Raw genomic sequence first — 24150 nt, 5'->3', positions numbered from 1 at the left:
TGTAGCGTAGATACCATGCTAGTTAGAAAAGTGTCATTTTTCGAATGGATAGCCGTAGTTAAAGTTCGAAACAGCCAGTTTAACAGTTCTAACTAGGTACCTAATACTAGTTTCGTTAGGTCCTACAATTATCCACCAGTAAATATAACTGCTGCAGGAGTTTCCTCTGGATTTACATAGGTACCTATTCCCAGGCGCATACCGACGCAGGCACGCTACTCAAGCCGGCCAGTAAGTACGAGAAGAAGTACAGTATTATGTATAATTTAATACTGTACTTCTGTACCTACCTACCTACCTTATGTACCTACCTAGTACCTACTACCTTGTTACGGATGGAATTTACAAATTTCCAAATTGCTGACAAGCTATTCGTGACCCCGAAGAGGTAGAAGTTCGTTTAAACAAAACGAACCACTGCATGTCGCTATCCAAATAATTTAGAAATTAGAAGAAAACAACGAACCATAAAAGACCAACAATACACCGTTTTTAGTCTAAAATATACTAGTTGATTTGAGACAAACGCTCGTCTACGCCCGGTAAGCAGTAGGAGTAGCATTTACACTAGAAACAGTACTCTGGAAACTTGACCACGGACCACGGATCCAATCCTAGTATAATTGACTAGTACTGGATACGTATTTGAAAGTTTATAAGTAGGTACGTCAATGAAATTGAAATTGTTTTACATATTGTTGGCTAGTATTTAACTATACTTAAACATAAATAAGTGAATTCGATGGAAATCACTGGATGTGAAAAGCTGAGCCGTGGTGGCTCTCGTGGCATTGTATTGTCGCTAAAAATGCAGTTTATAAAATGGATCCATGGATTTGTTTAGAACGTATATGCAGCTCGCATGCAGCCTTCTTAGGTCCAAAAGTGAGGTGAGCCGAGGGCGATATATGAACTACTTTATTTAAAATTTGACATAACATGTTCGGAACTCGAACTTTGACAAAATAATACGATTGGGCTAATCAAGTATTATTGCAAATTATCTTATGCAATAATACTAATACATAGGTATGGCTTTATTAACCCATAGTTTATTTATGAAATCAAGTGTGATGTGTGAAATGTGTGTTAGGTTATAGGTAATTACCTATACCTGGTTATACTACACTTACAGTAATAGGCGGATTATCAACTGAAATAAATGTCATATACATACTAAGAAAAAGTGACCCAAGCCTCTAGTGCCCCAGGCTGGAATCGAACCAGCGTCCTCTGCTAATATTTTCTGAAAATAATTCAATTTGTTCTAATATGGATTATCAACTGTCATATTTTCTAATTAATTACACCGGTACCCACTAAAGTAAATGAAAATACATGAAATTGCTTCCAATATCCATAGATGTATATATGCTACCCATATGCGCCGTTCCCTACCCTACACTATCATAGATCATGATCAAAGAGTGAAATTTTCGATATTTAACTTTTCCAGCTTTCACAGGCTATTTTGCTTGTCGAACGGGCGGGCAGCGGGCAAAGGCTGCGATGGTTCAGTCTCTAATCTAGAACGTTCATCAATGCGTTCGAGTAGACCCCCCGACTCACTAATTGCTTGTGATAGCCACGTTAAACGGACTCTGAGTATGCTATGCTATTTGTCTTTGTCTGAATACTATTCTCAGTTGTTATTATAGGTATACCTATCCACCCTTATTTTTTGTCTGTTGTTATTTTATAGGAACTACTTATACATATATTATATAGGTACCTTGTGTTGATGCACTGCGTCATTTACCGTGGAATGGATACTTTGATAAATTTCAAAATTTCAAAGTATTTCATTCATACATGTATGCATACTCACATACATACACAGTAATAGGTGAGTACCTATACGCACATACCTTCTTATTAAACACTTTCACTTACAACTTACTGAGACCTATTTGACTACGTTTGCCTAGTTGACTACGGACTACGGAACCCTAAAAACGAGAAAAATAAACATGAGATATTAATAGGAGCAACTTACACCTAAACTCACGAACATAGGGGAACAACAACAAAACTCAGGAAGCGACCCAAACTGCCGGTTGACGGCATTTATCACCGATAAATAACTCAAAATTCTTCGGACGACATCGACACTATAAAGAAGCCGTATAATGGCCCTGTTTTTCGCCTTGTAGAGACCGTCACCTACTTTAGCTTATAGTTTTATCAGAAATAAAACAATAAAACATTCTTGACTGCCGACATCTAGACTTGTCATGTTATGTATACTTTTGTTAATATCGGTGGAGGCAGGCTAACTTTACCGCTAATATGGCGCTATCCTACTCTTATTCTAGATATCTCTTTTCGAAGAAAGATTATTAACTTTACAACGCATGGAGGTAGGGTAGCTAAACCACTTTAGGGACGTTATGTAGCCAAGCTAATGACAGAATATAGCTTCCGCAAGCTTAGATTCATCAAGTAAACAAGTCAATGATATACCAGTGGGGGCCAAAAGCTGGCTGAGATGGAGACTTTATGCCCTAACGGCTGGGACACAAAGGCTACCAGGACCGGACGGCGCCGCCCCGGCGCCGGTGAGCACTTGACGCGTAATCGAGCGTGAATGTGTGAAAGCTCCCTGCACGGTTTAGTTGTACTGCGTAAAAAAATAATCAAAATCATCTTTGCACGTAAAATAGGTCAACATTTTGTAGCGAAGGTTTGATCCCGTGATGAACTCATAATAATAATAGAGTTGTCTCTAATCGTTATTATGCAAGTAGGTACCTATTGAAATTAGTAGTTTCAAATGTACCTACATTACCTACTCACACACATTCCAGATCCAGTTATATATGTACAGTGAGATTAGGGAAGATCATTGCTTATCCATGCCTAGGGTGTGATGACCTATTGCAACTATTGGATTGATTGCATTTAATTAACCGAATTATAGGCAGCAGTGTTTGGTAAGTACATAGTGGTATTGGTGGTGTTATTGTTGTAGGCAAATTTAAACCCAAACTTAAGGGCATAATAAACCTCGCGATTTTAATGTTATATTCAAATTCCATCTTTTAGCGAAATACTATAATATGGGATATTACGTATACAAAACTAAAAATACCTAGTACCGATAACGGTATTCAAGTACCTACCTAGCTATAACTACCTAAATAAATTAATTAAAGAATGTTTAATACTATTTGCAATGGAAGCCCAGTGTTACTCAACCGTTCAAGAGTGACAACTTTGATAGGCGCGGGAAAACTGTATTAGAGAAATATAGGGATCGGTAATGTGCGCCCTTAATATGTTTGTTTTCGGAATATATAAGCAGGGTGGACGACGCGGGTAGTTTAAGCTCGAATAAATGCGAACTGTGTACAAAATGGTTGTGGGAATGATCTTCGCGTCGGTGAATGGAAAGAAGAGCACTTGTGAAAGCATCTAATCTTGCGACATTTTACTTCGCCTCGAGTACCTAAGTTTAAGTGTTGACTACCCAGTAAAAGGCTGAGGAAACGCTGGCTTGCGCTCCGCCCATACAAAAACTTTCGAGTTCCGGCTCTCGACTAGTTCTTAGATTCCTTCGTAATTTAACGATTCATTTACATAATGAAGAATTTGACTGTCATAATATTACGCTAACTAATGTATAATTTAATTAGGTAAATACGAGTACTTAACTATCTTAAACGTTGCTAAGAACTTTTCGTTTGGGTCATATCATATCAATCTGTCTCTACTGTTCTGTCATCATGGTAGATTGAACATACCTTTTAGAATTAATTCTAACATAGGTACCTTTTAATATTCGCATTTTAATCGTAAATAAAAATTCCATTAACGAATATATTTTTATATACCAAAAGACTTTTAATTGAGCATGTAAAATGGGTGAAATTGATACTAATACCTACTCCTACCGCTCTCGATCCCATTGAAAATTAAATTTGGGTGAATATTGCTGGAAAATTAGGGTTGCCCATGTCATGCCCGATCTAGTTATTTTTTATTTGCGCATGCTTGACATCTGACATACTTTTTTAATTCTCTTCATAGTATATGGCACCTCTACGACTGCTACGCCGTAACCCGTAGCAGGTTTCATGGGTCGTAAAAGATACACGCGCCATATAATTAATAGTGGACTGCGAAAGTCAATTCATTGGATTTTCAACCTTAACATAAATAAAATAAAATCTAGCTTTGTTTACTTATGGTAGGTAGGTAAGTATTTTAATTAGGACTTATTTACCTATGTATAAATAAATGTTAAACTCTGGCCTAGTCCAATCCCTACTGTTACTCGTATGTTCACCTGAATTAGGAGCTTCCATTTTTTTTTCTGTCATACTCACTTTGTGTGTTACGAAGGGAGGGGTAAGTAGGGGAAACTGGGGAGGGTTGATCACCCCTTTTGTTTTTAGCATACATTTTCTTAACTATTTGTAGTATTGAAAAACTTTATAGACCATACGATTCAGAATTTATCTCTTCATTAATAGTTTGAATTAGAACAGATTTGTGCAATAAATTAGACCATTATTTAATGAAAACCCATACTGTTGACTTTTACCATGTGTCCCCTATGTAAGGGAGACTTGTTTACCCCTGGTCGGGAGCCTTGATCCTAGGGGGATCAAGTGACCCTGGTTCTTGGGACACATGGTAAACAGATTTTTACCATGTCTCCCCATACCAGATTCTCATTGATTATATAACTAGGATCGCTATTAGCAATGCATCTATAATTTGTAAAATACACAGCAAACATATATATATTGCATCTTCCATGCTTTGAAGTTGTATTTCCGGTAATCAGATGTCTAAGACGAAGGGATCAAGTCTTCCAGATTTGGGGACACTTGGTAAAAAGATTTTAAACGGCAATGTCATATTTCGAGGGTAGTATCTACATTCATTTATTCACTTTATCTACAGAAAATTAATATATGAAGATATCTAACACATATTAATCCATAATCTTATACTTTAAAAAAATAATGTAATCGTATTATCCATAAAACAACATAAAATAGGGAATCAATTTTTGAACCAAAAAAAAAGTTAAAAAAAAAAACAAAAATCTAAGTTATTAACATAAAACTTCTTGTAACAAGCTAAATTTTTTAAAGTTATTATGAAGGTATTTTTAGCGTCAGATACCTACAGCAATTTTAATTTTTTTACCCATCTCTGGTCGTTATTGTTTACTATAATAAATAAGTTTAGAAATTTACTGCTCACGTTTCGAGGACGGTGTTTGAGCTACATAATCCTAAAATCCTTTCTATAGACCGTCGGTTCTATAGTACATAAGGTCGGAAAGCCATTGAAATAGCATTTCATCCATAAAAAGAAATATCGCCGGTTGAAAACCAAATATCGTTATAAGTGTTGTTTGTCGACCGAGTAACATCCCCTGTGTGTAAAACGTTTAACTTGATAAACAAGACCAAGTGCGGGTAGTTCGTAAAATGTTGATGTCAACTTTAGTTAGTTTTTTCAAAGGCCACGGGGATAATTCCGTTTTCGGAGTTCGGAGTCGGTTGTATAATTAAAAACTGAATTATACGCCATTAAATCCCGTTTTAATAAACAATAATCAGTCAAAAACCTTGAAAGTTTAAATCAGTGTTTCTCTGGTCGTACTTTTGCGGCATGATTTACTAAAGAAAAGAAAATATTTATGATAGCTCTATGAATCATTTTGTAAGTAAATTAGTACAATGTATATACTTGATCGCTTTGGGGGTGACATGATCCCGGAATCATATCTCCCCTGAAGAAAAAGACAAAGTCTCCCCATACATAGTAAGATTATAAAACGTGCCGTACTCGAAACGTGTGTTCGCGTATATCAATGTAATCCAAGTTAATCATCACTTCAATAAACAACAAATAAAATAAGCACACTCACTAACATCATTTCCATCTCATATTATAAAATAAATCCAGTTAAAGCTTACCGAAAATTTAATATAGTACGCAGAAAATCTTTCACCGTCCGCCATTTTTGAACCACTGACTTTTCCGATACAGTGCCATGACAGAACGTGAAGTTAGGAACGAATGAATGAGTGTTACCGGAGCAAAAAAATGTATCTCGTTTGGTTTGATTAAAAATGAAGTTTACCAAGTGTCCCCTAGGGATCGACCCTCCCCACCCGCACCTATTCTTGCTAACCGTAGCAGTTGTGGTCACTTTGTTCTATAATTATACCTAAGACCTATGTAAGGTGTATTCGGGTATTTCCGAATGAACGAATAGTGGCGGATAATTCCGAAAGCTGACTCTTACTACAACGGAATATGAGTGATTTTACAATGATTTTTCGGGATTACCCGATTTCCGGAATTACCCGAATAAACCTTAATATACTTTACAAGCACATTAAATTATAGTACCCCAACAGGACGGTACCTAGAATACCTACTATAAATAAATACCTCTCCTGTAATACTCGATTGTTAAATATGTTTCAGGGAAATTGTAAAATATTTGCATGATTATTGATTACAGAACTAGATATACTTAGCATATCCGAATAGGTAAGCGAATAAAGTCGGTGGCAGGTAGCCCTAATGAATGCTAACACTAAGATGGGTAGTTTTAATTAAACTCAAACTACCCCCGGTTACTCGTGGCGCCGCGCGTATTTCACCCACGTTTTATTGTGCGGGAAATCTTCATTTCATTTACGTAATTTAAATTGTAGTAACTCACTGAATAAATTTTGGTTCTGTTGGTAGATTTAAGATATACAGTGAGCTGCGAAATTTCATGGAGGAATTATGAATGAATTCATTGATAAAGTCGCCATGCACTTTTGCTCGCAAATAGGTACTCTATCGTAGAGTTCATAGAATTGGTCTTTAGTAACTCTGCACAAACTTTGACGTGACTATGGGCCCGATTCGGATTTTGTAATAGATATCTATTAGACATCGCCAAGATACGATAACGATATGTTTAAGATCTAACCTGTCAAATTTGACATTTCCGCGATTCTGGAGATACTTTTGAACGATTTCCACAAGATATTACTTAGAGATCTAATTCACATCTAATAGATATCTAACACGATCTATCGTAAAAGTTACATTGGTTGGCCGAATTGCGCTGCAAAAGAGAACTAGTTGAAATCTAAACTATAACGTAGGTATCTAAAATGGATCTAGTACGTGTCGTCTCTTGTGAATATCTTGAAGTTCGAATACGGCAGAAAGTGTGGAAGGGGCTATTATAAACTATATATTTTCATAGTAGGTAATTTGACATAGTCTACGGTAACATCGGTACAACTTCCACCATTGACATAGATATCTAGGGACTGGCTTTACGGGCAATAATAATGAGGCATGACAGGGGCCAGTACAGCGGTGTGAAATCGCTACAACGCGATTGGTTGACGAGTTCGCATCACGCGCGCGATTGGTTGACGAGTTCGCATTACGCGCGCTATTGGTCGCAACTAGTCGCGTTAGACTGCACGATTGGCTGGAATTCGTGGGTAGCACCGCTGAACTAGTACGATGTTTAGTGCCCCATTAGCCCGTCCTTAGATATTATACGTCAATGACTTCCACACTCTGCCACACCAAAGTCTGTATATATAGTTGGCTTGTTCCGACTCTACCTAAACAAACAAAATGCCTTTGTTTTTCATATTTTCATTTTAGTTAGGCCAGTGAAAAAAGAACAGCAAACGAATCGAGCAATAAAAATAATATTTGCATATTTTTATTATACACAACAGATTTTGTAATAAAAATGAATACATGTATAAATATGAAGTGAAAATGCCTACCTGGCCCAACTTTTTAATTATTTTATTCATCTTATTTATTTGCCAATGAAGGAAGGCGAGAACTAAAAGGAAACCTTGTTAATTATCCCTAAAAATAATAATTTAATATTACTAACGAGAAAGTTACGAGTTATAAACCTGTGAACAGTGGCGTAACTAGGGGGGGGCTGGGGGGGGCACGTGCCCCGGGCGCCGTCCAAGGGGGGGCGCCAAAATGGGCAGAAGACCTCCCATAGAAAATGGACCAGCCAAAATGTAGGAAACAGTCAAATTTTTTTTTCGCGACTTAGGGGTTGGTCTCAGTGGCGTAACTAGGGGGGGGCTGGGGGGGGCACGTGCCCCGGGCGCCGTCCAAGGGGGGGCGCCAAAATGGGCAGAAGACCTCCCATAGAAAATGGACCAGCCAAAATGTAGGAAACAGTCAAATTTTTTTTTCGCGACTTAGGGGTTGGTCTCATAGTAAAAAATGCTCAGTATAATCGCAAAACCTCCCTGGCAACGGAAATGCAGTTATTTTTTTCACCCTGTATATAATACACGGTGGTCCAAACCTTGACATCCAATAATTTTTTTTAGAATCCTCGTCGTTGGTTATCAGAATATACCCCATGTTAGCCGATTTTTCGTAGTTTTCGAGTTTAACTTTTCACTTTTGTTAAGAAATTCCGGGATGAAGCTTTGCGTTGCTTTTATGCCTTATAATAATTGTTCGTGGTATTTGCACTGATAACATGAAATAGCGATGGGGAAGTGACCCCATAAAATAATAGTCGAAATAACAAAAGAGGATTTTTGTAATGAATTACTAATTTGGAAGCTTTCCACCTCAGTTCCTTTGACCGGCGACACTGACAAATTATGACTATTAAGTATCACTTTTTTGACCTTTTAAAAAAACGTAGGGTCTAGCAGTTTCTAAAATAACCAAAAGTCCTTAAAATCGCTTGTATTTTTTATTTATTTAGGTAAGGGCAACATCTAAGCTTGACATGCTTGAACGGAAAACTTTGTCTTTTTTTCCCATCTCAGCCAAGTGAGGATGCTGATTTTTTTTAGCAACTGCGCGGTTTGTGAAGGATTATGTTACAAAAAGAAATATTCAAAAAAGTTCAATAGTTTTTTTTAATAAATATAATTGCTTCAAATTGCTCAACAAAAGTTAAAAGTAATAAAAATAAAAATCATAATTCGAAAACTACGAAAAGTCGGCTAACATACATATAATATTCTAATAGCCCACAGCGTGAGGAGTCAAAAAAATTTTTTTGGACGGCAAGGTTTGGACCAACCTGTATAACACATGCCGTGCCAACATCGCTCGTTCTGTGATACTAGAATGCCCTGAAAAACCTGTGTCAGGTATTGAGAGCATTCTATCCAGAGTATCGGTGTGGGATCGGGAGAATTTAGTCCAATTCAATCCCACCAAGGCTCAATTTTGCGCGTTTACCGCTAAGAAAACCTCATTTTTCAAGGCACAACCCTTCCCATGTCAGGGAGAATTGGGAGTCTCGGTGTTAACATCTCCATCAGTGACGTCCAATAATTTCGTAGCCACCTTGCTGGGTAGGCTGCGCTCGTATCCAAAAAACTCGGTGTGCTCAATAAAGGGAGGCGATACTTTACTCTGGGGCAGACAGATCCATAGGCGTACCCACGGTGGGGCAAGGTGGGGCAGTTGTCCCACCCTGTGGCCTATTTTATAAAGCTACAAGTTACAATTTACAAGCGGAAGTCTCTTTCTAACCCTATGTGTTAGAACGAGACTTCCGCTTGTAAATTGTAACTTGTAGCTTTATAAAACCCTAACCTTATGTGTTAGAACGAGACTTCCGCTTGTAAATTGTAACTTGTAGCTTTATAAAATAGGCCACTGGTCTCTGACCATAAGCTAAGAATCTCTGTTTCATCCGTACCCTGTTACAACGTCCCCAGCCTCCCCTACTTCTGCCCCACCCCTTAAAAAATGCTGCGTACGACCATGGGCAGATCCCATATAATGAGTACTGCTGTCACCTTTGGGCAGGAGCACCTAGATGCCACCTTGGTCCCTTGAAATCAGTCCAAAGGCGCGCTATGAATAGTCTACGATCCCAAACTTACAAGCGATATTGAATCTTCAAGTCTATAGGAGGTCTCCAAAAAAGGCCACCAAATAAGCTAAGCTTAATTCATCACCTGTTTGGAAGTGTATAAGTTTTAAAATGGTCGGCAACGCGCATTTAACGCCCCTGGAGTGTAGACGTCCATAGGATGCGGTGACCGCTTACCATCAGGTGAGTCGTAAGCTTGTTAGCCACCGATGGACTAAAAAAACACTTATTTGTCTAAATCAAAAGTAAACTTTAATAAGTAAAAAGTAACCCTTTCGTTAGTTCATTTCTTTTGGGGAGGGGGGGGGGCGCAAATTTGGTGCCTGCCCCGGGCGCCATATCCTCTAGCTACGCCACTGGTTGGTCTCATAGTAAAAAATGCTCAGTATAATCGCAAAACCTCCCTGGCAACGGAAATGCAGTTATTTTTTTCACCCTGTATATAATACACGGTGGTCCAAACCTTGACATCCAATAATTTTTTTTAGAATCCTCGTCGTTGGTTATCAGAATATACCCCATGTTAGCCGATTTTTCGTAGTTTTCGAGTTTAACTTTTCACTTTTGTTAAGAAATTCCGGGATGAAGCTTTGCGTTGCTTTTATGCCTTATAATAATTGTTCGTGGTATTTGCACTGATAACATGAAATAGCGATGGGGAAGTGACCCCATAAAATAATAGTCGAAATAACAAAAGAGGATTTTTGTAATGAATTACTAATTTGGAAGCTTTCCACCTCAGTTCCTTTGACCGGCGACACTGACAAATTATGACTATTAAGTATCACTTTTTTGACCTTTTAAAAAAACGTAGGGTCTAGCAGTTTCTAAAATAACCAAAAGTCCTTAAAATCGCTTGTATTTTTTATTTATTTAGGTAAGGGCAACATCTAAGCTTGACATGCTTGAACGGAAAACTTTGTCTTTTTTTCCCATCTCAGCCAAGTGAGGATGCTGATTTTTTTTAGCAACTGCGCGGTTTGTGAAGGATTATGTTACAAAAAGAAATATTCAAAAAAGTTCAATAGTTTTTTTTAATAAATATAATTGCTTCAAATTGCTCAACAAAAGTTAAAAGTAATAAAAATAAAAATCATAATTCGAAAACTACGAAAAGTCGGCTAACATACATATAATATTCTAATAGCCCACAGCGTGAGGAGTCAAAAAAATTTTTTTGGACGGCAAGGTTTGGACCAACCTGTATAACACATGCCGTGCCAACATCGCTCGTTCTGTGATACTAGAATGCCCTGAAAAACCTGTGTCAGGTATTGAGAGCATTCTATCCAGAGTATCGGTGTGGGATCGGGAGAATTTAGTCCAATTCAATCCCACCAAGGCTCAATTTTGCGCGTTTACCGCTAAGAAAACCTCATTTTTCAAGGCACAACCCTTCCCATGTCAGGGAGAATTGGGAGTCTCGGTGTTAACATCTCCATCAGTGACGTCCAATAATTTCGTAGCCACCTTGCTGGGTAGGCTGCGCTCGTATCCAAAAAACTCGGTGTGCTCAATAAAGGGAGGCGATACTTTACTCTGGGGCAGACAGATCCATAGGCGTACCCACGGTGGGGCAAGGTGGGGCAGTTGTCCCACCCTGTGGCCTATTTTATAAAGCTACAAGTTACAATTTACAAGCGGAAGTCTCTTTCTAACCCTATGTGTTAGAACGAGACTTCCGCTTGTAAATTGTAACTTGTAGCTTTATAAAACCCTAACCTTATGTGTTAGAACGAGACTTCCGCTTGTAAATTGTAACTTGTAGCTTTATAAAATAGGCCACTGGTCTCTGACCATAAGCTAAGAATCTCTGTTTCATCCGTACCCTGTTACAACGTCCCCAGCCTCCCCTACTTCTGCCCCACCCCTTAAAAAATGCTGCGTACGACCATGGGCAGATCCCATATAATGAGTACTGCTGTCACCTTTGGGCAGGAGCACCTAGATGCCACCTTGGTCCCTTGAAATCAGTCCAAAGGCGCGCTATGAATAGTCTACGATCCCAAACTTACAAGCGATATTGAATCTTCAAGTCTATAGGAGGTCTCCAAAAAAGGCCACCAAATAAGCTAAGCTTAATTCATCACCTGTTTGGAAGTGTATAAGTTTTAAAATGGTCGGCAACGCGCATTTAACGCCCCTGGAGTGTAGACGTCCATAGGATGCGGTGACCGCTTACCATCAGGTGAGTCGTAAGCTTGTTAGCCACCGATGGACTAAAAAAACACTTATTTGTCTAAATCAAAAGTAAACTTTAATAAGTAAAAAGTAACCCTTTCGTTAGTTCATTTCTTTTGGGGAGGGGGGGGGGGCGCAAATTTGGTGCCTGCCCCGGGCGCCATATCCTCTAGCTACGCCACTGCCTGTGAACATTATATGTAGGTAAATGTGATAAATAAAACAATCTTAAACAGATCAACAATAAAATGTAATAATATTCGATATTCATAAATAGTCAAAAAATATACCCATCTTTACAAACATAAAGAATAAACAACCTACGTATAATTAATAGCATCGAGTCATGTCAGTTTCTACACTGGCACAATTTACCTTAATTATCACTTCGAAGTTAACATAATGTACACCCGTACCGAGCTGCAAAAGTGCATACGGGCCATTTTATTTAAAGTTGTCCCCTACACTTTTAATTTGTGAATTTATATGTTATTTCTACTCAGAATCACGAGCTCTTTCTATCCTAATAGGAGAAAAAAAGTGTCCCAAGGTTTTTTCCCATTCCGTTACCATTTTTTTCATAGACTTTGTATGGCGGTTTCGGAATGTAAAGATCGAAAAATGTATGGAAATCTTGGGACACTTTTTTTCTCCTATTAGGATCAAAAGAGCTCATTTTGAAAAAAAAATGTAGGGGACAACTTTAAATAAAATGGCCCATACCTACCCACTTTATGAATGGATGGATCAAGAAGAAATATAAGATTCAACTTATAAGGATATGTCATAGTGCCGATTTTAATAATTCAGCCGTGTTATTTTATGACTTTATCCCACAAGGAAAATTCAAAAAATTCGGTAAAAAAAAATGAAAGTAGCGACCCCTAAAACGTAATTAAAAATTCTGAAAAAAATCCATATTGATTTTTGTGGCAAAGACTACATTAAGCGATTGAGACGTAAAAAAAGAACTCCGTCGAAATTTGTATCATCCTTAAATTAACATTTAATAGCTATTTATTTCCTTATTTAATCGATAAAGATATCGTCGTTCATGAGTGGCTTGTTAGCAAGTTTACACTAAGACTACTATTTGATTCTTGATTACAATGATTACTATTTGTGTAAATAGTAATAGTAAAGGTATCACAGCTAAGCCATAAGTGACTACCTACTTACTAATCTACTGCTCACTAAAGTTCCCAATGTTTAAATCTTAAATAATAACAGATAGCTAAGGTAACTTCTGCAGTGCAAATAAAACGAAACTGGCAAGTCAAATTCGGCTAAAAAACTGTAACGTTCATTTATGTCTATACATATCAAAATTATTAGTCCACGCAAAATGACAACAGAATTTCATTTATGTCAATTTAGAGGACTTAAATATTTTTTTATACGCGTCGACACATTATTCAAACTAACCAAGTCCATCTCTGTCTTAACCACCCTAAAAAGGTGATTATTTTTGCTACTAGGTACACAGATGGCTGGCAAGGCTACGTTGGTCGCGACAACGTCTCGTTAAACTTATTTTTGGCTAGTCTCGCTAGTTTTATCGCTAGTAGTCTCGCTGGCCGCCTTATTCTCGCTAGCGGGCTTGCCGCCTAGGTATTGGTAGTTGATGAAGCGCGCGCCCTGCGTGAGCTGCGCGCACTCGTTGGTGAAGTGGCAGGCGAAGAGAAGCATGTTGCGCGGCTGCACGCGCCAGGCGAACCTCATGAACATCAGCGAGTACAGCGACAGCGCTGCAGAACGATAAGACTTTGCATTAATAGGCTACATGACTAATTTTCATTTATGGTATCAATCGATCGGGTTTGTTTTAGGGTTCCGTACCCAAAGGGTAAAAACGGGACCCTATTACTAAGACTCCGCTGTCCGTCTGTCCGTCCGTCCGTCCGTCCGTCCGTCCGTCTGTCACCAGGCTGTATCTCACGAACCGTGATAGCTAGACAGTTGAAATTTTCACAGATGATGTATTTCTATTGCCGCTATAACAACAAATACTAAAAACAGAATAAAATAAAGATTTAAGTGGGGCTCCCATACAACAAACGTGATTTTTGACCGAAGTTAAGCAACGTCGGGCGGGGTCAGTACTTGGATGGGTGACCGTTTTTTGCTTGTTTTTTGTTGATGGTGCGGAACCCTCCGTGCGCGAGTCCGACTCGCACTTGGCCGGTTTATTAGGATCAAATGTCTATATGCAACCCATTGCATTAAAGCAAAACAAAAGTCAAAAATTATAGTCAAAGTCCGAAAGTCGCACTTCACTCGCGAAACGGCCCTTACAAAAGGATAAGTGAACGTGACGTCAAGGTCACTAAGATCCCATCTTGTAGTATGGACAAAACAAGAAAATTGCGTTTTTGTCCGTGAAATATTGCGTTTATGTACACAGGGTGGATTTTCTTTTTGGGTCAGTGAGGGCAGCTACCAGATCCCGTGCTGCTACGAGAAAACGGTCTTAGAAGAAAAAATCCCTCGATTTCAAATGAATGAAGATTGGCTTTTACAGATTTTGAAAAAAACATACAGGGTGCGAGAAAAAGGTCATTTTTGACAAACTTTTTTTTTGATGCCAATCGGTCCCATTCCTATTGAGGATCAAAAGCTTGTATGGAACCAAAAAAAAATTTCCGGCTAGAAAAGCCACAAATCGAGGAAAACTTTTCCCATACATTTTGAATGAAAATGAAAACTTTTATTTTTCATATCCTATTTTTGTATGCCAATCGATTCCATTTCTATCCAGTATCAATAGTTTCCTAGGGGTCAACATTCGATAATGTACTAAAAAGCCACAAATTAATAAAAACTTTTTCCATACATTTACTATGGAGAAAACGTGAAATTTAATTCAACATGTGTCATCATCCCTATTGTCCAAAGTTAACTAAAACATACATACATGGCAAGAGTTAAATATAGAAAGAGATTAAGATATTAAAGCACAAAGAAGTTTTTTTACAATCTCTAGGTTACAAATTAAACACGGATTTTATCATTGCGTACCTATACCTATTCCTGCTGTGAACCTAACTTTACGTAGGTAGTCTGTCTGTTTGTTTTTTGGGAAACTAACAAAGCTGCAATTGTACCACCAAGGAGATAGAATAAGTACTTCAAAGGATTTTAATGTCACCATAAAATTTATGTAGGTAACCATAAAATCCAATAAATCGTTAAGGTTTCAGAGCGTTCCTAAGATATAGTCTTCATACACTAAGATATTATTGCTTGTACGTTAGGTACTCGTACGTGCATAACATAAGTACTCGAATACACTATGATCTTATTTGCTATATAAAGATAAGGAGATTCCATCGTGCTATCTGAGTGATTTTTTTTTCGTAAAATCAGTGTTATCTTTATTATGCTATTATGCATAGCACACTGTTATAAAGAGGATAACTAGTATCAGATACAAGAGTAGATGTGGAAAAGAGTATTTTCGGTCCCATATATCTTGATAGCTCTTAACTCGTTAGCCTTGGTACCTACATACCTACTTATACATTCTACAACTTCGTTTTGTGAAAGTTCATTAGAATTAACTTCACTACCTATATGGCGCTTGATTGCTAAGCAGTACCCGAACCACGAGTCACTGACAGTGTCAACACTGACATTTATACATACGCTAACATCTACGTACCTATTTTACTTTCTATACATCTTTCTTTCTACAAGCGAGATGCATAGAAAGTAAGTTACGTTCACGCTAGCGTTTATGTCAGTGCCGTACAGGATTCTATAGATATGCAAAAGGGCAACTCAATATCATTCACAACTTGCTGCTTGCTTGCTGGTGTCAAGTAGCGGTACTGATAATTCCACTATTTGACGTTAGATGTTGACTACGAAGTAACTCTCGTTTTGGTAAGGCTGCGGTCGTACTGCAGACGCCGCACGCAGCCGACAACGTCACGTCGCACGCAGCGTCTGAATGGTGTGTTCGAGAATGCTCGGGAGTGGTCGTTTTCGCTCGCTGCGTGCGGCGTCCCCCCGCCAACACCATTCAGACGCTGCGTGCGACGTGACGTTGTCGGCTGCGTGCGGCGTCTGCAGTACGACCGCAGCCTAAGAAAATTGATGTATGGAGTTACCACTCTTTCTTTAGTTATATTTCTCTATGCCAGTATGGAGCAAGGCAGAAACCCAATGTTTACTTTATAAACTTTAATTAAATAGGTCAAGGTCGAGACGAGTTGATAACGATATGATCTTATGGAATGGATATTATGGCCTTTGCATCGTCGCGCGTGTGCACGGAGCGGGCGAGCGGGTTAACGAAAAATTGTTTGAGCGCATATGAGATATTATTCAATTTGAAAACCTGGTACATTTAAGAACAATAATACTGTACGAAGACATTGCTGTAGGACTGATGGGCGAGGTAGAAAATTGTGAATAAAATTTGACGTTTTCTCCATAGTAAATGTATGGAGAAAGTTTTTATTAATTTGTGGCTTTTTAGTACATTGCCGTAAGTTGACCCCTAGGAAACTATTGATACTGGATAGGAATGGAATCGATTCGCATACAAAAATAGCATGTGAAAAATAAAAGTTTTCATTTTCATACAAATTGTATGGAAAAACTTTTCCTCGATTTCTGGCTTTTCTACCCGAATTTTTTTTTAGCTTTTGATCCTCAATAGGAATGGGATCGATTGGCATCAAAAAAAAGTTTGTCAAAAATGATCTTTTTTCGCACCCTGTATGTTTTTTCCAAAATCTGTAAAAGCCAATCTTCATTAATTTGAAATCGAGTGAAGGTCTTCTAAGACCGTTTTCTCGTAGCAGCACGGGATCTGGTAGCTGCCCTCACTGACCCAAAACGAAAATCCACCCTGTATTTAACTGCCACCAATATTGTGTTGACATTTCTGTTTTATAGTATAACAGTTATACATTTTATAGGGTCTCAAAAAAGACCACAAGACCCTATAACATCATATTTTTGTATTTTTTTCTTGTACAACATTTTTAGGACTATAGATTGGCAATGAGAATGAGGCTTAAATGGAAGATTTTGTTCAGTCTTGCCTGTTAAAGGGTTAAGAGTGGTAAGACTAAGGAAAGTAATATTTCTCCCTTTATAAATTGTTGACATCAAAATATTGTGGTCAGTTTTGTAGGTACAGTGCCAAATTTGTGCATTTTGAATGCTCTCAAGTGATACTTAGGTACTCAATTTATTTAAAAAATATAAATTAATAGCTGAATACTTAGGTAGTCAACACATCAATACAACAATTGTGATAGCAACCAACAATTGCAAAAATAATAGGCACATAGAGAAAATCCTTATAATTACAAAATCTTACCGAATGTCATTTTCCCACTTATAAAACTGGGATCTTTCTGAGTGTCTGCAATGGCCGCTAAAGGAATGCCCCAGTTTGCTACCGGACCCCAGAAATGTGTGCTGGAAATATAAAAAACAACTCTTACTACACACTCTAGCAGGTCCAATTGTACAAAAATATTGGCATTTTTATGCCACTTGGTTATCAATCCATATTCACTAAAATTATCTTACATAGCTGAATGTTGTATCACTCCTTATAGTAGCAGTATCACCCTAAATAAAGCTAAAGTCATATTAGCGGCTAAGTTTGGCATCAGAATATGTGACCAGTTTAAAAACAAGTGTCACAGTTATGGTTCAATCCTCACCTCATCAGGTAATCCCTGAATTCTTTGCTTTTTAGTGACGCGAGTAGCTTTGCCATTGTGACTGAAAAAGTAGCACACATGCTTAGTAAGAAACACAACAGAATATTTTATTTCAAATTTGATAAATAAATTTGATAATATTAAGGCACTTACAAAATGAATACCTAGTAAATTTATTATTAGTAAAAGATAAAAGGCAGTCTACGTGGTTATTGCATAACTATTGGATAATAACATATAGGTACCATAGGCATTGTTATGATAATTTTCATTGAAATAATTACGTATTCTACAATTTTATAACATGTCAAGGTTATATTAGATTAAAACGGGAAATTAAAATGGAAAGTAAATAAATAATAATTAAAAAACGTAGTTCATGTCAAGATTTAACCTACCTGATTTAAAACTAGATTAATATTAAAAATAACTGTATTTTCCGGAGTCCGTTTGCCCTTCGAACGTAGCAGAGATGACACTATCTATACTCTAGGTTAGGTAGTCAATGTCACTGTCATCGCATGTCAAAGTGATAAAGGAAATGATAACAGCACCAATCAGTTCCACGCAAAAGACTTTAAAATACAACTTTGTCACAATGATAATAAAATTAGTTTACTGAATAAAGGATTATTTATTTAATGCAAGGTTTAAAACCTTAGTAATAAAATATTCGCGAATATAAAAAAAAAACGGAAACATTCGTTGGAACTTTAAATACAACGCCAGCCTATTATGGATAGCTTTATCCATCTTTATCCACGTGATAAAATAACTGTCACTGTTTAACACCGTGGGAAAGAAAGTGACGGACACCGTTTTATCACGCTGTCACGTAGACAAGAACGACCATCATATCCAATGTATTTTAAATCAGCGACATTGACAACAATGACAAGTTGACAACTCGTTCAGCGTCTTGCTTGACACTACCAATTTACCCGTTATTTACAAAAGTTACAAAACAAAAATAATGAGCAAGCATAACCGCAATAAAATTAAGAAACTTAGTCTTAACGTGGATTACAACTGAAATGAGTATGGGGGTAACATAGAGCATGGGTTTGCTCCGCTCCCTAATCATAATTTATTTATTTACCTATATTACCGCTTATTTGGGCTTAGTCGGCGCTCTGTTGTATGTCAGAAGTTGCATAACGCAGCATGAATTTGCAAGGTACTTATAGTTTATTTTGAATTCCTTTATAGCTAAACTTTACAGAAAATTTCGTTCGGTGGTCGGTGGTCGATTTGGTGTGTTCCCATTTGTCCCCGCCCCACTTGACCGCCGCCATACACAGGGAATAAATGGGAATGGTTTATATGAAGCACCTATACTCATCTATGCGCGGCGGAGACAAATGGGAATACACTGCCGATTATAGGTACCGTATGATTGTAATTATGATCAGCGGAAAATTTACATAGAAAAACCTGCTTTAGCCAAGATTTGATAAACTTTACAAATCTATTACCATTATCAACTTGTATAGGATAGGATTTAACCTTTTCCACGCCGTGTCAAACACAAAAGCTGTCACTCAGACGCCACATCATTGAAGTCTCAAAACTGAAGTTGAACTTTATGTATATGCACGTGGGTCGATGTTGCTCTGTGGTCTGTGACCGATTAATCGGTTTTTGGCGTTGAACCTACGGTGCGGATATATCGGTCATTGGCGTCCAAAAGGTTAAATAAAGTATTGATATTGATTACTTGTTACAGTTCACCTGAAGAAATATATACGGAACGTTAAGATTGAAACACCTGTTACATTTGAAAAATATTTATTTTTAGTACAAAACGTAAAAGCTCTCTAAAATGGACGGCTTATGAAACATCAATTTCCTTCATAGTGCATCGGAAACGGGATAGTTGCGAAAATCAGAAATATCCACTAAACTTGAACCACTTTAGAACTCGCGTAACGTTCAAAGACGCCTTGGTAAGTGTTGCAGTGTCGCCGCTGCTATTACCATAAGCAACCATAAGATAAAATACATCGAGTCTTGAATTATTTGCGATTTCCGAAATGTACTCATTTTCAACTAATGCTCCTTATACATTTAACTTCTTATTAAAAATATAAAAACAATTATGTGTGATGACACTTGGATTATACATAGGTCATACTCAAATTCTACTGTATTTTAGGCCCAAACCTATGTCAAGCATTTTGCTATTCAACATTGTGTTTCACAATGGGGTTGGCCGGTCGAAGTATTTTACAGATGGCGCCAGCATAGCTTACCCTGTCAATCTCCAGAATTGAGTCAAATTTTTGGTTTTTATTTTTAGAATTTTATGGCCATGACGCCAGGCTCTTTAAGCCAAATCTCATATAACAAAACTAGAGAAAGGGGCAAGCTATGATGGCGCAAACCTTTGACAGTTTCCAACTTCATTGGTGCGGCTAGTGATTAATTAATTATCTTTGGGTGCGGCATTATTTTAAATGGCATGTTATGACCTACAAAACCGCCCAGAGACCTACAAAATTATAAAAAGGTCTCTCATTCCATTGTATTTTGGACCTTCATTTTGGCAAACAAAAATTGCATTTGTCTTAGCAGGTTTTAATATGTGAGCGGCTAAAAGGATATTAGAAATGCAATATGGAATACTTCATAGTGTGACTTAACCAATAAACCAATAGCTTGCTACTACGTGTTCTTATTACTAACAAAAGCATAATTCACAGCTAATCTTTGACAGTGCTACTACACCCCATTGAAAGGCGAAAGTTGCTAAGTTAGCTCAAATTGTATCTTATCAGTATCACAGATAAGTTTTCGGAAAGATTGCTTGAAACTAATTATAATTGGGTTTTTATTTTATCCATGTATGAGGTGAGCACTCTAAGGTTATTTCTTCATGGTACCACACAATTTAATACTTGTGCGATTTTCAAAAGGATGATATGATTTTCTTATAACTAGACTTAAATGTCATGTCTACTAATAACTTCACTGGAATAGCATCATTAACTAATCTACTATGATTGCTTTTAATGATTGCTTGTTTTAATTCAAATGGAACTGGAGTGGATAGAGTGTAATGGAATGTATGGAACCCAATGCATTCCACGACTTTTCTCTTTCCGAACACACTCTAGCTGCTAATATACGTAGCTCACGCGAATAGAGGTTGTGATAACTACTTATGGGAATGTAATAACCTCGAACTCAACTTTCATCGCGTGAACTTCACAGTCAGTCTCAAATATGGACGGCACGGACAACAAATAAATCATAATAAAATAGAAACCATTATAAAAGTCAAATAAAAAATAAAGAATTATGTAAACCTATAACCGAAAAAAAGTAAGTACGGTAAGTAAAAATAAGTCCAGAAAACGCGGATAATATCAGTATATAAGTATAGTATCAGTATCAGTAAATGTTAACTAACTTCTAACTAAATGCATAATATAAAGTGATATTTAATACCACAAGTGAGATTCAACATAACTACATCAGTCTAATGTTATATGGACGGCCCTGGCGCATCGGAAGTTTCAATAAAAAAACGGATACAAGGTAAAAAACAAATAAAAAAGTATAAATAATAAGTAAGATTATAAGTATAACTATCAGGGGACCGTTTCTCAAAAGCTTGTAACTTGTAATACAAGCGGATGTCACTTTTTGACAGCTTTTGTTAGAAAGAGACTTCCACTTGTATTACAAGTTACAAACTTTTGAGAAACTGGCCCCACGTAATTTTTTATAGCTTTTGGATATAAATGAAAACTTGTCTACATATTTACACCTTAATTATTTCGATAAGGCATTTTTCCGAGCAAGATTTCAACTCCACGTCATTGTAAGTCTAAATCAGCAGCCCATGGCGGCGCACGTTTTGAAATTATTTTTTATGTATCAAGGTCGGCACACGTATAGTTTGTAGCTTTCTAATAGAGCCCGACGGCTAATCCTATTGTCTATTGTTCAGTAAAACCGCACGTGCTACTTACCTGCAAAAAAGGGTCTTAATTATTCTATTTGGCACCTGAGCGCGGGCTAGTCCAACGCTCAAAAAACCAGTGTAGGTGCGCTCTCCGATAACGCGCCTTTGTTACGCATCTCGATGACATATTTTAGACTGGTTCTGTAGCGTTCGACTCGCCGGCACTCAGTACTCCGGTTACGGAGTTGAACGGACCACACACATCCTAACAAAATGTTTATCCATTAGTTCATTTTGAATCTTATTGCAATTTCCATAGGAGTTGTAATTCCATTACCTGGGTAAAGTGAACGAACGATTTTTTATGCAGGTGGTTGTGGCACGTGACACGAGCGGTTTTACTTAACAATAGACAATAGGATTAGCCGTCGGGCTCTATAAGAAAGCTACAAACTATATACTCTACGTACGTTTTGTACAATTTTAAAGGGCTTACCCAAGTTTTTATTTGCCCGCCGCAATAACTTTATACTAAATTCTCAGTGCATTGTTTACCTAAGCTTATAAACTAAACATAATACGGCTAGCAGCACAGCGAAGCTGCTCTGTATGGCGGCGGCGCCCGCCAGCCTGCACTTGAACATGTCTATGCGGGTCTTCTTGTCCTCGATGACGTTCTGGAATTCGGCCTCCATGATCTGCCCGTCGTAGTACGTGATCTCGTCCTCGAACGGGTACTCGTAACCTTGGAGACATTCGCACTTGTAGCCGCCAGCCTCGAAGCCACGACCAAGGATTGGTACACACTGGAAGATAATAAAAAGATCCAATTTGACATACAGTCCTTTAAAATTGAATAAACTTCATAAAACAAAGTCCCCCGCGACTGTCTGTCTGTTCGCGATAAACACAAAAACTTCTGAACGGATTTTCAGTACACAGTACCTATCAACACATTCTTAAGTAAGGTTTAGGTGTATAAAATGTTAAGGTTTAGTGTAACCCATGCGAAGCCGGGGTGGGTCGCTAGTTTTTCATAATTTATATGAAGTTGTGACGGCTCTGAATCTGAGTGTTAAGAAACAATCAACAACCAGACGTGAATGCTATCTTTAAGGCCCGTCTCCATATTGCGCGGCAAACTATCGAACATTGGCTCGCGAGGCAGCCGCGCGCAATGGATACCGGGTTGGCTCGCGAGCCAACGCGATCTGATCGAGTTGGCTCGCGAGCCAACCCGGTATCCATTGCGCGCGGCTGCCTCGCGAGCCAATGTTCGATAGTTTGCCGCGCAATATGGAGACAGGCCTTTAGACACATTAATCTTATCTATTTCCAATGGGAATAATCAAAACATAAAAATAATTGATAAAGATGATGATAATTGTTATCATAATGTTAACTTACATAAGAAGATAGCCTGTCACATTTATCGGTTCCCTTGAAGGCATTAGGCACGTAGTACTTGTCGGGGCACTGGTTGATGTCTAAGGACATCAGCTGCATTGTCACCGCCACCACACCCCTGGAAACAATAGACAACAGGTGAACAACTGGCCAGTAAAGCTAACTTGCCCAAAATATGAAGTTAGCTTATACTTATTACAATTTAACTCACGTACTTTTAGGTACTTGCGTGACATGTTTCGGAGTGCCTAGTTCTCCATTCTCAAACACTAACAGTGCACGATAGTGTGTGCGATAGTGGTAGTGTGTGAGGGTAGTTAAACCGTAAAATGAGCTTAAACGTTAGTATAACTCAGGACAGTTCAAATTCGAAAATAAAAAAAGACATTTTGAAAAACGCGTAATGACACAATATTCTTTAAATTACTTTATGAAAATTACAGTTTTACCAGAATCAGAATGAAGCTTCCATAAATAATGATTAGCTATCAATACCGTTTTATTAGGCAGGCCTCGGAGTTTTTTTATTAAATAGCCCTGTATTCAGTTGATCACTTTCACTCAATAGCCCAATACATTTTAGATTTCATCATCTATTAGTCCTTACACCCTAGCGAGTGTTGTCTTTGCCTGCGTCCCATAACACATCCATCCAGCATCCACTTGGTATATTTTCGATTAAAATGTTCTATTCAACATTCTTGTCCAGAACCCAGAACTAAATTGTCAGCCTTATAGATAAACTACTACACAAAATTGTTCACAACTTACTTGAATTCCAATTTCACTTTAACACTATCCCACCCAAAGAACGGCGCGGCATACGTGGTCACCCACTGCTTTAGATGCCCTTTACAGTCAAAGTAGGGCGTGGTCCAGTGGCCATGCTTCAGGTTAGCCGCCATATACGACGTCGGGTATCTCTCGTAGTGTTTCAAGTATTTGCCGAACTCGTCATCGCGGATTTTCATTTTGAGGAAGAACTTCTCGAGGCTGTCGAAGTTGGTCAACCAGCGTTGTTTCAGGAATTGGAACCATGGTTGGTTGGTGTACAGTTCCTCTGTAATTGTTGAGATATATTTAAAACTGAT

At 37.9% G+C, this 24150-nt stretch overlaps 2 protein-coding genes across 2 annotated transcripts in view; both read right to left on the bottom strand.

Annotated features, from left to right (window-relative positions):
- Positions 1-13540: 13540 nt before the first annotated feature.
- LOC134662178 (mitochondrial pyruvate carrier 1) lies at positions 13541-18260 on the bottom strand. The gene is made up of 4 exons (XM_063518447.1): positions 18141-18260; positions 17743-17803; positions 17391-17491; positions 13541-13803 (listed from the first exon to the last, which is right to left on the bottom strand). Exons 2-4 carry the CDS (start codon positions 17796-17798, stop codon positions 13586-13588), a joined length of 375 nt encoding a protein of 124 aa, XP_063374517.1. The 5' UTR covers positions 17799-17803; positions 18141-18260; the 3' UTR covers positions 13541-13585.
- Positions 18261-22114: 3854 nt separating this feature from the next.
- Positions 22115-24150, bottom strand: part of LOC134659537 (uncharacterized) — a 62034-nt gene continuing 59998 nt past the window's right edge. The window contains exons 10-12 of the mRNA XM_063515206.1: positions 23831-24119; positions 23060-23177; positions 22115-22458 (exon numbers count right to left, since the gene is read on the bottom strand). Of these exons, the coding sequence (XP_063371276.1) occupies positions 22204-22458; positions 23060-23177; positions 23831-24119 (662 nt within the window). The 3' untranslated portion in view covers positions 22115-22203. The remainder of the gene's footprint in view (positions 22459-23059; positions 23178-23830; positions 24120-24150) is intronic.

This window comes from Cydia amplana, chromosome 2, assembly GCF_948474715.1.
Source record: "Cydia amplana chromosome 2, ilCydAmpl1.1, whole genome shotgun sequence".
Taxonomy (NCBI): domain Eukaryota; kingdom Metazoa; phylum Arthropoda; class Insecta; order Lepidoptera; family Tortricidae; genus Cydia; species Cydia amplana.
This window is presented reverse-complemented; position numbering and strand designations above follow the sequence as displayed.